General features: G+C 38.2%; 1 protein-coding gene across 5 annotated transcripts in view; it reads left to right on the forward strand.

Moving 5' to 3' along the window:
• Window positions 1-15929, forward strand: part of LOC150099987 (uncharacterized) — a 167144-nt gene that overhangs the window by 136298 nt on the left and 14917 nt on the right. For all 5 annotated transcript variants that reach the window (XM_090403008.1, XM_090403011.1, XM_090403009.1 and 2 more), the window contains exon 7: window positions 10232-10412. In XM_090403008.1, the coding sequence (XP_090259134.1) occupies window positions 10232-10412 (181 nt within the window). The remainder of the gene's footprint in view (window positions 1-10231; window positions 10413-15929) is intronic.

A 15929-nucleotide genomic window follows, 5' to 3' on the forward strand; every position in this document is an offset into this window, starting at 1 on the left:
GTATGTGGGGATATGACATGACAGTATGGATTCCATCACTGTTGAATAACAGGGGAGCTACTAACCCTACATCACCCATCTCTGGAAAAACACCTTAGAAAGGTTTGGCTCTTGATATCTCCAAGGCTTTTGACAATTTGGCACAAAGGCCTATTAGGAAAACTCTCATCATTCGGTCTGCTGCCTGACTTCTGAAATTGGGTAGCCAGCTTTCTGGCTGGATGCTCACTTTGAGTGATGGTGGATGGCTTCTTATCTTCTATCTATACAACTAATGCTGGGGTCCCATAAGGCTCTGGTCTCTCATCCACTCTCTTCCTTCTATACATAAATGATCTACTCCAGCTGGCTGCCAATCTATTACACAGTTTTGTTAATGACAACACATTACACTCCTTTTTACCCTCCAAATGTGAATAAGTACCTTATCATCCAACCACAGTACTAATGTACTATAGATTGACTAACCTGTCATGAATGGACTCTTTAAAAAAAAAAAAATAGTAAGGGAGAGGGCTTTCCTCATGCTCAAATGGCATTGAAACCTTCTGGTTATCTTGTCAAGACCGAGAGTGGGATGCAACTTCTGCCCTTCCATATTTACAACTCTCTCACACATCTTGATGGTATATATCCTAAAGATAAGGCATCTGTTTTTTTTTTTTCCTGAGACTCTTTGTATAGACAACCAAGGCAGATCTCCTCCTGTTATTCTCCAAACTATCCACAGCATGCCTCTTCTGTAATTTTACCAGAAGGATGTCAGAAAAATATTCAATGGGCTTGATACCAATAAGTGTCCTGGTTTTAATATTAATCCTCCAGCCTTAAAACTTGTGCTCCAGAACTTGCATCCAAGCTGTAATACTCATCTGTTATCTATTCTACAGCTTGGAAACAAGCTTTAATCTAGCCTGTTCCTAAAAAGCAAGATAAGTCAACCATCAAATTATTGCCCTATTGCTCAGACTTTAATCTCTCAAAAATAATAGAAAAAGGTTGTCAACAGCCAATTATTTAATGAACATCAATAATGATTCTGCCATTCGTACTCCACAGTGAATCTCCTAGCCAATCTCACCTACTTTTGGATTTAGGCCATAGAAAAATTCAGAGAAACTCAAGTGGCTTCTTTCGATATTTCCAAGAAATTAGATGAAGTCCAACATTGTAGCCTTCTTTCCAAGCTACCAACTTTAAAGATGAAAAATTAATACCATCTGATGGTATTATTTTTTCTTTTTGCGAGTGGTTTCTTTTCATCAGATTTTTTAACCAGTTTTGGTGCAACTTGGGGGTCTGAGTTTCACCTACACTCTTCCTCCTATACATCAGTGTTCTCCTTCCTCTCTCTCTCTCTCTCTTGGACGTCCATTCCTATTTTTGGCTTTGCTGACTGATGACAGTACTCTCTACTCCTCTTTTTATTTTCAAAACCTTGTAGTGCTCAGGTAATTCACACTTAAAGATCTTCTTTAACTAGTGCCCTTGTCTACGCAGTTAGTCTAGTGGCTGTGCGCTCGCAACCATATGACTTGGGAAGGAGTGTCTCAGGTTCGATTCCCATCAAAGACGTGAGGAATTTGAGGATCTTCCTCAGCCATAGCCTAGTTAGCCAGTCTTGGGTGCAGGCAGTAGGGTTTTTCCGCCAGTTTATCTGGCGTTTTTCATCCTACAAGCAGGCAAACCGGCCCCGTGAACACACATGGATCTACAGCCATAAATACTTAACCCGCCCATGAGGTGGGCTCAACTTGCCCTAATAGGGACGGGGGAGAAAAAGGGAGGAAACTCCATGCAAATAAATAAATAAATAAAAACTAGTGCCTTAAACACTGACCTTGCCATTCTAAAGTAGGGTGAATAACCTGATACATTTTAATGCCACCAAAATGCAGTCATCTTTCATTTCCAGAAATAAACACCATGCTGTATTCTCCCCCCCCACACACACCAGGATTAGTTTTTCTCTTCTTGAATTAACTCTCACGTGAGGTTCCTAGCTTCTTTAGCCTCCATTATTTTACCATACATCAAAAGACTTAACCAATAATATAGCTAATATATTGAAACAGCATGACCTTAAAGTTGTCTTCATACCTGACAAATGTTTCCATGCTAATTAGGTTACCAAACAACTTCATATGTCTTAAGAGACCAGATATTTTTAATTTTTTCTGCATGTGTGGTATCTGTTACCTCAGACAATGTTCAGGAGAAATTCACCTGAAAGAACATATCAGATGTAGAGAAAACAGGTAGCTTTATACACACTTTTCATAATAATGAAAAACATCAAGTGGTTTTGCAATTTATAAGAATAGTATATTGAATTTAACAGCTTTATTTAAAAATTTAAAGATGCCTCTACATAAAAGACTTAAGATACTTTTTTATGAAGCTCCCACTGAAAGGTGTTTTAAACTTTTTACACAATGGGTGGGCTAAGGATTGTTTTCTATTTTTTTTTTTTATTAATTTTATATATGAGGATGGTTTGAAAAGTCCTCAGCCTCGACCATAGATGGCAACACTATCATGAAGATTTTTTTTTTTCTAAATTGATACATCTGTCATAAACATCCATGTGAAATTGCAAGTCATTCTATCAAGTAGTTTGTTTTATACAGCTGTCTGAAGCAAAAGTGTCGTCTTTTATCCTTGAAATGGATAAAATTGAGTATCATATGGTTATAAAATTCTTGTAAAAGAAGGTTTAAGGCCAAAATAAATTCATTAGAAGTTCATAACGTTTATGAGCACTCTTCTCCTTCGTTTTTGACAATTAAGGAATGGACTGCCGATTGTAAACGTGGCCGTATCAGCTTTGAAGATGATCCATGTGAAGGACGTCCAAAAAGTGTTACAACACCAGAAATCATTGATCAGGTGCACGATATGGTATTGGATGACCGGCGAGTCAAAATTCGTGAAATTGCTGAGACTATAGGCATTTCAAAATGTAGGATATATTTTGCATGAAGAATTGCAAATGAAAAACCTTTGCGCAAGATGGGTGCCGTGCTTGCTCACAACAGATCAAAAAGGCACTCACATGAAACTCTCTGAACAGTGCTTGGATCGTTTTAACAAGAATAAAACTGATTTTGTGCATCGATTTATTACTATGGGTGAGACTTGGATTCACCATTACGCACCAGAAGCTGGTTGTACAGCGTCAAAGAAGACAAAGTCCGTTTCATCAGCAAGAAAGGTCAAGGCATCGGTGTTTTGGGATGCTAAAGGCATTTTGTTTATTAATTATCTTGAAAAGGGTAAAACAATAACCGGGGGAATATTATTCTGATCTTTTAACCAGACTAGACGAAAAAATTCGTGACAAAATACCAGGCGGTTTGCAGAAGAAAAAAAAATCATCTTTCATAAGGACAATGCACCTTTCCACAAAGGTGTTTTGACAATTGGAAAATTAAGGGATCTGCACTATGAATTGCTGAAACGTCCACCCTATTCCCCAAATTTGGCTTCCTCTGACTTCTATCTCTTCTCAAGACTAAAAATCCTTCTCGCTGGTCAGCGCTTTTCTTTGAATCAAGAGGTGATTGCAGCTGTAGAGGGGTATTTTGCAGATCTTACTGAGAACTACTACAGGGACAAGATAATGGCACTGGAGCATCACTGGAATAAATGTATTCGTCTTAAGGGAGATTATGTTGAAAAAAAATAATTTTGAATTATAAATTCGTTTTTTCATTGTTAGTCTGAAAACCCCTCAGACCACTCTCGTATATGTATACATGTCTATACACACATACACACTGTATTTTTATTTTATTTTTTACATAGTGCAGAAATCCTGCTCCAGAGAACAACAAACACATAACTTTTTCAAGCCACATTAGGCTGGGCAGGGAAATTTATCTTCCACCTAATTGAAAAGAAGAACATATAAGAAAGTTGTAAAGCGAATAAAAAGTTGAGCTGCTCTCAGATGTGAACTGTAGACTAAAATATACAAACATTATTCAAGAAAAAATGAAATAGTTTGAGAACAGGAATCAAACCTTAGAGATTCACTGGCAAGCTCTGAAGAAAACATTGATTCAGCCAAAGAGGCATGTAGTGAGGTTGTCTGCAAGGATAGAAAAATCAGAACTCTTTGGTGCACACAGGAAGTTAAAGAGGCTGTGAAGGAAAAGAAGAAATCACATCAAAAGTTCCTGGCAAGTAAGTCAGCTTTTGCTCTTAGAGAATACAGAGACAAATGTAAGAAAGCGAAACACTGTGTAAAACTAGCTAAACAAAAGTCATGGGAGGACTTTGGCAAGAACATAGAAAATAATTATCAAGAAGGTGGCAAGATATTCTGGGGGTTGTTAAAGAAGCTCAAAAATGGAGGAGAGAGTGCTGTAAAAGGAATTAGAGATGATAAAGGTGACATGAAAACTGGAGAAAAAGATATCTTTGATGTATGGAGTAATTACTTTAAAAAATTGCTAAATGAAACAAGCAGTGATTACAGCACAGTGTTAAAAGAAAACCCAACCTGGCATGTAATCAGGAATACCTGTCCATACTTGAAAAGTAGAAAAAACCAAAAGCCGGAAATGTGGAAATGAAACTGGAGTAGATGATATTCGACCAGAAAGGTGCAAGTATGGAGGTATAAAAGTATTACAGTGGCTGCACAGCATAGTTCAGAAGGCCTGGACAGAGAGTCGAATTCCAGATGATTGGAGTAGAGATCTCATAGTACCCATATATAAAAAGGGAAATGAAACTGAATTGAGAATTACAGTGGTATTTCTCTACTGAGTGTTCCTGGTAAGATTTATGCCAGTATACTTGAGAAACGGTTAAGAAAAATTATGGAAGAGAGAGAGAGAAGCTTGAAGAACAAGCTGGATTCAGGCCAAATAGAGACTGTCAGGATCAGATTTTCACTTACGACAAATAGTTGAGAAGTCATGTGGGAATATAACAAAGATCTATTTAAGTTTTGTAGATCTGGAAAAAGCATATGACAAGGTACCAAGAAAGAAGCTACTCAAAACGCTACAGTTATATGATGTCAGTGGGGGGTTATATCAAGCAACACTTAGTCTTTATTTGAGTAGTAAGTCAGTAGTTAGAATCGAAGGAAGTACAGAAAGATGGTTTAATGTTAAATCTGGTGTCAGACAAGGATGTGCATTATCCCCCCCTCTGTTATTCATTATCTATATGGATCACATTATGAAGGAAAGTGAGATTAAATCTGATATCAAAATTGGAGATGTTACTGTCAACTGTTTGCTTTATGCGGATGATGTTATACTTCTAATTAAATCTGCTAGAACTCTGCAAGATTTCCTGACTAAATTGAATAATTTGTAATATATATGATATGAAGGTATCCCAGCCACTGGGGAGGGCAAATCAGTTTTCTCTGTGCCAGTACCAAGCCCAGATAAATGGGGAGGGTTGGCGTCAGGAAGGGCATCCGGCCATAAAAAAACCATGCCAAAACCAAGGATGAAATGTTGAATAACAGAGAAAGGACTGTAGCTAGGGCGTTCCCCGTAAGCGACGCGCAGTTCTGTCGCTCGAGGACTGTGAGAAGTGGGCTAGGGCTACTGAACCAAGGACGGGTTTGGCTAAAGAGTGAGTCCAACAGAAAGAGCGTGTGTAAAGTAAGAATCGGGTCGCTGAATGTGGGTACAATGAATGAGAAGAGTACAGAGATAATGGACATGATGAGAAGAAGGAAACTGAAGATCTTGTGCGTGTAGGAGACAAGGTAGAAGGGCAGTAAAGCAAAGGAGCTGGCAGAGGGGATATAAACTGTTTTATAGCGGTGTGAATGAGAAGGGAAGAAACGGAGTTGGAATTATCATCGATAAGGAGCTGAAGGGTGGAGTCTGCGAGGTGTGCCGGAAGAATGATCGGATTATGAGCGTTAAGCTTGAGATGGGAGGAAGTGTGGCTACTATAGTGTGTGGCTACGCCCCACAAGTAGGTTGTGATGAGGAGGAGAAAGAGACATTCTGGCGAGAACTTGACCAAGTAGTAATGGGAATCCCTGATGGTAAGAGAGTGATCGTCGGAGCAGATCTGAATGGTCATGTATGAAGGCGATAAAGCGGTGAAGAAAGGGTACATGAAGGTTGGAGTAGTGGTGAAAGAACTTAAGAAGGTAAAAGAATCATAGAATATGCTGTGGCCTTCGATTTGGCTATAGCTAACATGTGGTTCAAGAAGAGAGTTGGGCGTCTGATAACCTATAAGAGCAGGGATAGAATTAGTCAGATTGACTATATTATGTGCCGTAGGAAACATCTGAAGGAGGTGAAAAACTGTAAAGTAATTAATGGTGAAAGTGTAGCGGCACAGCACAGGTTGGTTGTGGTAGACTGTGATATAAAAGGGAAAAAGAAGAATAGATGGAGGTGGCAGATACAGAGGAGAATAAAGTGGTGGAAATTGGAAGAGGAAGGCCCAAGGAATAAGTTTAAAGAAAAGGTATTGAAAGAAATTAAGTTACCAGAGGATGTGGAAGAATGGTGGGACATTAATAGTCATAATATTAGAAAAATTGGAGAAGTGGTGCTTGGTATAACATCAGGAAAGGGGCCGCCTGAGGATAAGGAGGCATGGTGGTGGAATGAGGAGGTGCAGTTGGAGATCAAGGAAAAGAAAGAGGCAAAGAAAAAATGGGACATGACTGAAACTCTGGAGCCGACAAGGAAGCATATAGATTAGCGAAGAAAAATGCAAAGAGAGCTGTGGCAAGGGCGAAAAGCAAGGGCAGTTGATGAGGTTTATGAAGAACTGGAGAGAAACGGTGGTGAAGCTCAGTTGTTGAGAATAGCGAAAGCCAGAGATAAGGCCTCGAAAGACATAACATCAGTCAAGCAGATAAAGGATGCCTCAGGAGTAGTATTACAAGAGGTGGACAAAATCAGAGGAAGATGGAAAGAATATTTCCGTAAACTACTAAATAAGGAGAATCTGAGAGAGAGGTGTGAGGATTGAGAGGCAAACGAGAGACCTGTGCAAGACATAAGTAGAGAGGAAGTGAATTGGGTACTAAGAAAAATGAAGAATGGAAAGGCTGTGGGAGCAGACCAGATACCTGGGGAAGTGTGGAAAAGTTTGGGCAGTGAGGGCATGGATATGTTATGGGATCTGATGAGGAAAATAGCCCAACAGGAAAAGATACCAGAGGAATGGAGGAAAAGTATTCTTGTCCCAATCTACAAAGGAAGAGGAGATGTTCAAGACTATGGCAACTATAGAGGGATCAAGCTGATGTCACACACATTGAAGATATGGGAAAGAGTAATTGAAGGAAGGATACGGCAGGAAACGAAAATTGGTGAGGAGAAGTTTGGATTTATCAAGCTGATGCCACACACATTGAAGATATGGGAAAGAGTAATTGAAGGAAGGATACGGCAGGAAACGAAAATTAGTGAGGAGCAGTTTGGATTTATGCCAGGAAGAGGGACAACAGATGCGATATTTGCTCTAAGGCGATTGATGGAGAAATATAGAGAGATGCAAGTGGATCTGCACATGGTGTTTATAGACCTGGAAAAGGCATATGACAGAGTGGCCAGGCAGGAGGTATGGAGGTGTATGAAGAAGGGGATGTCGGAGAAGTACGTGAGGTTGGTGAAGGAGATGTATGAGGGAACAGAAACTCAGGTCTAGTGTCGGCATGACAGAAGGGTTCCCCATTGTCGTAGGGCTACACTTCTGAGCCCCTACCTCTTTGGTCATGGATGTACTAGTGGAGGATGTCAAGAAGGAGGCACCATGGAGCATGCTGTTTGCCGACGACATTGTTCTATGCGAATCATCCCGAGAGAAGCTTGAAAATACCCTGGAAGAGTGGAGAAAGGCATTGGAGGAGAGAGGCATGAGAATTAACAGGGTGAAGACTGAATATGTCAACGGGGAGTGACGAGGATATGGTCATATGACTCCAGGGTGAAAGGCTAATTTCAGGGAAGAAATTCAAGTTCCTTGGGTCGGTTGTCGAGAGGAATGGTGACTTGGATGAGGAAATACAGCACCGAATAACATGCGGTTGGATGAAATGGAGGAAGATGAGCGGGGTCATGTGCAACAAGAGAGCGAGTTATAAGAGGAAAGGAAAGCTGTATAAGATGTTGGTGCGGCTGGCTATGCTCCATGGTGTGGAGATGTGGCCCATAACCAAGGCACAGGAGAGGAAGATGGAGGTAGCAGAGATGCGGATGTTGAGATGGATGAGTGCTGTGACAAAGAAGGACAGGATAAGGAATGACTACATCAGAGGGATGGTTAAGGTGGGACCAATTGGCAAGAAGATACAAGAAGGTAGGCTGAGGTGGTTTGGACATGTAGAGAGGAAGGGTGAGGAGTATGTTGGTAAACGAGTGGAGTGTATGGAGTTGGAGGAAAAGAGGCAGGCCCAAGCTTAGGTGGAGGGATAAGGTGACAGAGGATCTTAGGGAGAAAGGATGGAGTCCAAAGGATGCCCTGGACTGGAGAACTTGAAAGAGGAAGGTTAAAGATCGGTGCGCTGACCCTGTTTAACATGGGATAAGGCATAGTGAAAGAAGATATATGGTATGAAGGTCAGCAATAATATGACAATGAAAATAGGTAGAAGCATTGAAAATATCAACTGTATTTTGAATGGAGAACCTATAGAACAAGTAAAACATTTCAGCTACTTAGGCACGATTTTTAGTGAAGATGGTAAATTAAATATGGAAATAGACAACAGAATCAACAAAGGTGGTATGATAGGAAATCAACTGAATAAATTTATATGGAATAAAAGAGAAATTAGTCAAAACATTAAATTAGCTGTATACAAGACAGTGTTCAAAACAATTTTAACTTGTGGATCTGAGAGCTGGGGCAGAAGTAAAACACTTGACCAAAGACTAGAGACCTCAGATATGAGAGTCCTGAGAAAGATTAGGGGCATGAACAGATGGCAATATCGTATTAAAAATGAGGATATTAGGAAAGAACTTGATGTTGTTAGCATCCAGGAATGTGTTAGCAGAGCTAACTCAGGTGGTATGGTCACTTAAACAGAATCGGTGAGGAAAGATTAGCAAAACAAGTATTCTCTGCCAGGTTGGCTTGAAAAAGACCCAGAGGAAGACACCATATCATTCCATCAAGATATAGGTGGATTGATATGGTGCCAGATTTAACATTAAACTATCTTCCTGTACTTCCTTCAGTTCTAATTGTTGACTTACTACTCGAATAAAGACTAAGTGTTGCTTGATATATTGATAAGGTAAAAAGTGCCTTAGAAGATAGAAATATAAGATCTGACAATGTTGGAGCCTTGATAGGTAACAGATTGATTTGGAAGAAAATTGTAGATAGGAAGTTAGTAATTATTAATCATTTAATTAGTAATAAAATGTAAATTTTTCATGTAGTACTATCATTCTGTACACCCATTGAGAATAAATGTCAGAAATTTGATGATGATGACCTAATTGAAAGTAGGTTATAATATACGTAAAGAGAGCACATTGTGTTTATGTAGCACAGATCAACAATGAATCCCCAGTATGACATCAACACAATGTGTGCTATCTCTTCAATGAAAATTCTATAAGTCCATTTTTATATTAAGTCATTTTGCTTTCAAATTAAAAATATCATTATTCATGAGGAAGTATGCCATATTGCATAAGAAACTAGTAAAATAATTAAAAACAGTTCATAGTTTTTATTGTGGTTATACTAGAATTATTGCTATGCACATACAAACACAAAAGCCCAATTATATCTCATTTTTGCCTTGAATTGGACTCAGTAACCTATCATGGCTAAGTAATTTTGCTTCTTCATATAAATCTTATTTATACTATGATAAAGCAGTTAACCTGTTATCCCACTCTGCCACTCATTGAGTATGTTTTTTGGCTTGTTTGTTTTGCAGATGCTTAAAACCTTTCCACCTCCTTATGAGACCAGAAAATGTAACTATTTGAGAAGCTCTTATAAAGGTTGCTCATTTCTAAATATCAGAGTTCCTTGTATCTGCCTATATTTTTATGTTCAATCTCATATATAAATATTTATTTCAATCAATTTTTTTGTTTGTAAATATATGAAGAGTAAGCTCTGGAAAACAGTCAGATATTTATACTTTATTTAAAATATTAAATTTAATTTCAGATATAGGAATTCTCTTCAAGGAGTTGAAGAAATAGAATTTCTTCATAGCTTCATTTTTGTTCTAATGAAACTTGCATTATTCCAGGTAAGCGTATTCAGTCCAAATCTGCGGCGACATTATCTAAATTTGACTCCCAACAATGTTATCCGTATATATAATAACAATGGTGATGAAGATGTGGATTGCATCTCTTTAAGTGATATCAGTTTAATGCAATTGAAAGTATTGAGTGAATCTTGGTGTTTAGAATCTACAAAAGAATCAGGTAAGATAGTTTAGTATATTTTAACATACTGATTTAGAACAAGAGAGGGGGGGGGCATTTAAGTTATTATTATTTTTTTTAATATGTAATTTTGCAACAAAAAAAAAGGACATCTAAATGACATATCATGGGTGCAAAAACTTTTTCACTTAGTAGTCAGCTTATTAAATCCATCTTATTTGCTGGGATTTTCTTTCTTACATGCTTTACAACTGAAACTGGATTGCAACATTTGTAACCATGAAAAATGTTCCATATATTCAGCAAGACTTCTACCTGATTCCTATTAGACGGAAGTTTTGCTGGATTAAATAAGCATAATATGTTACATTTAAGATCCTAAGATTGTGAATATATACATAGAGTAAAATTATAATCATGGTACCCTAACTTATCCCCTTCCAGGTGATGCACTTGTGCATGGTGAAAGGACACCTCCTGGTAATGGTACTGGATCTTTTCATTCTTCCTCTTTTTCTTTGCTTTTCTTCACGTATTCTTTGCCCTACTTCTCCTGAGTCTTTTTTTGCTTTCCTATCTTCCAGACTACCATCACTAGGATATGCCTTGCCACAGTGTTTCCCATGTGGTGTGACCCATGGGCATCTGAAAAAGGGAATCCTGGTAGTCTTGCACTGCTTTGGCAAGACAGGCAGTCCTGGATGGCGTGGCCAGGCCAGGATCAGTTAGCTAGTGGGCTTGCCTTCAAGGGTGAAGGGTGTTATATCAAGTCTCCTTCAGCACTCACTCTGATGCTGAACCAAAAACTACTTGAGCATCAGTCAGTCTTTTCAGGGGTCCTAACAAAGACCCAGTTAAGTACTGATACCATTAATATACCTTTCGATAACAGAAGCAAGAAACAAAAGATGTGATTACCAGTATAAATGCACCAGTTTTTTTAATCATCCATGCTACAGGTGAAAACCCAATAAGGAAAATGTCAGCCTTCTTCATTCAAGAGGGTATAGAATAGCTAGTAGGTTTTTTCCTAACACAGTAAAGAAACTACTTCTGGCAATGTCCTCATAGAATCATAGTGTCAACAACTTTCTGATTGGTATTCCACCTATCAGTGGGTGGAATAACAGTTGTACCCCCACTATAAAACACTCAATTCCTGTAGAAGGGTGATCTCAGAAGGGAATCTCCTAGATGAAAAGATATGTTCAGAGCTGAAGGATCAGATGGTGGTATCTCAATTGTCCTGATGCCAGAAATATGGATATGCCCAAATTGCCTGTTATTGTTCTGCCACCTGTGCCCAATGTGGTAGTAAAGAGCACAATAACCAATCTTGCTCTGCCAAGAAAGCTAAATGTGTAAAGTGGTCAGGGAGATCACCCAGCATACTCCTGTGCATGTCAGAAGTGGAAAGATAGAAAGAAATACAAAAAATAAAAACCGAACAGAACATATATCAGGATGCAAGAAGAAAGTTAGCCACCACTACACCCCTGCTCTGAGATCCTTTTATGCTGAGAAGATAACAGTAAAAAAAATGGCAACAGCAACTCAAACTCATATATCTATTCCACCATTCCATAATTTCACCATATCTGAACTTTACATGACTGTTTCTCTTTTGAGTGCATCAGTCACACAATGTATACCCCCCCACTTTGAAAATGGTTCCATTTGATGAGAACCCACTTGTGAAAAAAAAATATGGCAAGGTCACTTAATGACAAACTACCAGACCCTTCCACAGAAAATAAAAAAATGAGTATCCACTGAAAGCAACTTGAACTTCCCTGGCGATTCTGACACAGCTAATGATATTTTTTGTTTTGCAAGAAAAGTAAAAAAAAATTTTTTTTTTGTATTGTATATTTTTCATTAAGGGTTGTTAAATCTGTAATTCGTCGGCTGTGTTATTGTTATATCCTTACTTTCACATAATGTTATTTCGTAAGTCGTAAGTTCAATCTTATTATACATTAATTTTCTGTCTCTAGAATCTATCCTTTTGCTTACTCAAACCTGTGTACAATCAAAGTCCTACCGGCTACTCTATTGTTATATCGCTATCTCTCTATATTATATCTTATTCTACCTCTATAATAACTCTCCTTCTAATCTATTGTCGTGCTCCTAAAATACTAATTCAGATTTATTTCCTCTTCGGATATTGGCAAAATTTATATTTCGCTGCACCAGCCAATATCCTATAACAGAAGAGACTCTTGTTCAGGGAAATAATTCAAAACTTAAAAGGATACACACAATAATTTATCTCATGCTAGCGCTGTGCAGATTCAGTTAGCAGTCGTAGACCGAATCCCGCTTAAACAATTATATCTAAATTCCTTCCCGCCAAAGGTTCAATTTCATAAGTGGTGGTTTGAATTCGTAATCAGGCATAACTCAGGTATAAGGTACAAAGCATGTTTATTGGAAAACACCAAAACATTTACAGTTATGTAAGCTTAAATACTCAATGGATCAAAATTCACTCTAAGTTAAGGGTAATACCAATGAATCAGAGCAAGTTAAATCCTTCGATTATGAAAGGATAAGATTAGCTTTAAGCAAAGTACTATTACTATATAATTCCCTTCACAAGTTACTCACAGAATACTTATTTAACACTTTCATTAATACTCTATCAATGATTTCCTTAATTCTAAATTTTATCTAAGCAAGTCTAGCCATTCACAAATCACTGCCTATTTAACAACTCTTCTTTGCTCCACAAGGGCTTAATTAATTCAGTCAAATTCTCACTAAAAGTTCTCTACTAGTGTCCTTTAGTTACAACACACACAAATTTCCTTTTCTTCTAAACAAATTTTAACATAGAACGAAAACTCTTACATTACTGGATCCTTTCAGATTTCATGCCGCCATCTCATGTAGGTCTGGATTATCGTACTGCATATTCTTCGGCTGTCTTTGCGCCTGGCGATGTACTACGCTTTTTCTTCTAATCGTTTCCGACTGCTGCGTGCTGTCTAACCGCTCCGCAGGAAACTTTCTCCAATGGGACATTCTGCTAAGGCTCGATTCCACATAGGCCGTCATATCACGATCAGCTTCGCTTGAAAATCTTCAAGCATTCTCAAGAAAAGAACCTGCCGTCCGTCATTCCTGTAGTCAACTCGCCACTCTCTCACGAATCCTCCAACAAACTCCCCCTAAAACTCGAATCCGGCACTCCAAGATCAAAAGGTCAAAAAGAGCCCCCTAAAACGTCGTGCTTCATCTTTTATTCACCCTATTCGGGCGCTCTCTATACCTGTCCGGTTACATTATTCTAGGAAGGCGCTCTGACGTCATATTTCCGCGTAGGTATAGCCTCCATCGCTACGCTCGACTCATACCGATTATATGCGATTATTCCGATTTCTATTATAAACTTTTCTCAGAATTTCACAAAGTACTTGACAGCTTACTTGGGAATTACAAACAACCTAACAATAACTCTCACTATATCGCACACATGAACTATACATTATTACAAAACATAAAATAATACTTTATAATTATTACCTGATGTGCAGATATCTCCTTAATAAGTAGTAGTTTGTCATGTTAAATCCTGAATAAAGAATTTACTTGTAAAGCTCTGCATTCAGGATCTAACAGGGTCAAAGCTGTATAACTGAGAGGAGACCTCCACATAGCCTTTAAAGGAATGCAGAGAACCGACCAGGGTTTTCTGACCTAATGTCCAATCCTTGCCTTCTTGTGGTGCACTCTGTTAGGTATCTACCTGGATACTGAACAAATGAGGATGTGCTGGCAATTTGGGATTTAGCCGAACAAATTGTATTCTTATTGGCTTAAACCACAATAGAAAATGATGGTACATGACAGAATTTCATGCTGTCTGGGGTGTCACGTGGTTAAACAAGGCCCCCTATTGTTTTCACCAGGGCAAACAGCAAAAGGTCAGATACTGGAACAAATCCTAAAACACACCCCAACTCAACATCACCAGAATTCCAGATCGGTACTATTAACATAAGAAGCCTGAATGGCAAAGAAATGGAGCTAGCTGAGGAATTGGATTAGTACAAGATCGACATAATAGGGGTAACTGAAACAAAAAAAGGCAAAAACTGGTGAGATCTGTCTTAACAATAAACACAAAATGCAATGACAATCAAGGAAAAGGAGTAACCATAGTATTCAACACTAAATACGAGGCTAATCTTTTTGAATGGCAGGCTCGAGTAGAGTGATATGAAAATGGGGAACTGGACAATGAAACTTATTTGTGCCTATGGTCCCACAGAAGGTTCTACTAAGGTAGAAGTGGAGGAATTCTTTGAGGCTTTAGAGACAATGAAAAAGGAAAAGTTGGTCCTTGTTGGGGATCTAAATAGCAGAGTAGAAAATGATTGTCAGACATACAAAAATATACTGGGAAAATTTGGAGAAAAAGAGCAAAGCTAATAATAATGGCAAATACCTGTTGGATTTCCACTCAGGACATGGACTGGTTATTACTAACACAATGTTCCAACATAAATATGTGCACAAATTCACATGGAAAGAAGAGGCAAGGAATAAGAATATTCTCATTGACTACGTTATTGTTGATATTGATGTTTTCTCCCTGGTGCAGGACACCAGAGCATGTAGTGGATTTGAAATTGGAAGTGATCACCATTTAGTCTTGAGCAGGATAAAGTTGAATTTCATATTGAAAAGAAGAACATGTAAGAAAGTTTTTCAGCAAATAAAAGTTCAGCAGCTCTCAGATGTGAACTGTAGACTATAATATACAAAAATTATTCAAGAAAAAATGAGAGTTTCAAAATAGGAACCAAACCTTGGAGATTCAGTGGCAAGCCCTGAAGTAAACACTGATTGATTCAGCCAGAGAGGCATGTGGTGATGTCTGCAAGGATAGAAAAATCAGAACTCTATGGTGCACACAGGAAGTTAAAGAGGCTGTGAAGGAAAAGAAGAAATCACATCAAAAGTTCATGGCAAGTAAGTGAGCTTTTGCTCTTAGAGAATACAGAGACAAATGTAAGAAAGCGAAACACTGTGTAAAACTAGCTAAACAAAAAAGTCATGGGAGGACTTTGGCAAGAACATAGAAAATAAATATCAAGAAGGTGGTAAGATATTCTGGAGGTTGTTGAAGAAGCTTAAGAATGGAGGAAAGAGTGCTGTAAAAGGAATTAGAGAAATTCCTTTTACAATTTACCTTTTACAAATCTGGAAAAAGCATATTACAAGGTACCAAGAAAGAAGCTACTCAAAACGCTACAGTTGTATGGTGTCCGTGGGGGATTATATCAAGCAACACTTAGTCTTTATTTGAGTAGTAAGTCAGCAAATAGAATTGAAGGAAGTACAGGAAGATGGTTTAATCTTAAATCTGGTGTCAGACAAGGATGTACATTATCCCCCTCTGTTATTCACTATCTATATTGATCCCATTATGAAGGAAAGTGGGATTAAACCTAATATCAAAATTGGAGATGTTAATGTCAACTCTTTCTTTATGCAGATGATGTTATACTTATAAATAAATATGCTAGAAATCTGCAAGATTCC

This window comes from Typopeltis vanoorti, chromosome 13 (genome assembly GCF_054136105.1).
Source record: "Typopeltis vanoorti isolate ZY-2024b chromosome 13, IOZ_Tvanoo_1.0, whole genome shotgun sequence".
NCBI lineage: Eukaryota > Metazoa > Arthropoda > Arachnida > Uropygi > Thelyphonidae > Typopeltis > Typopeltis vanoorti.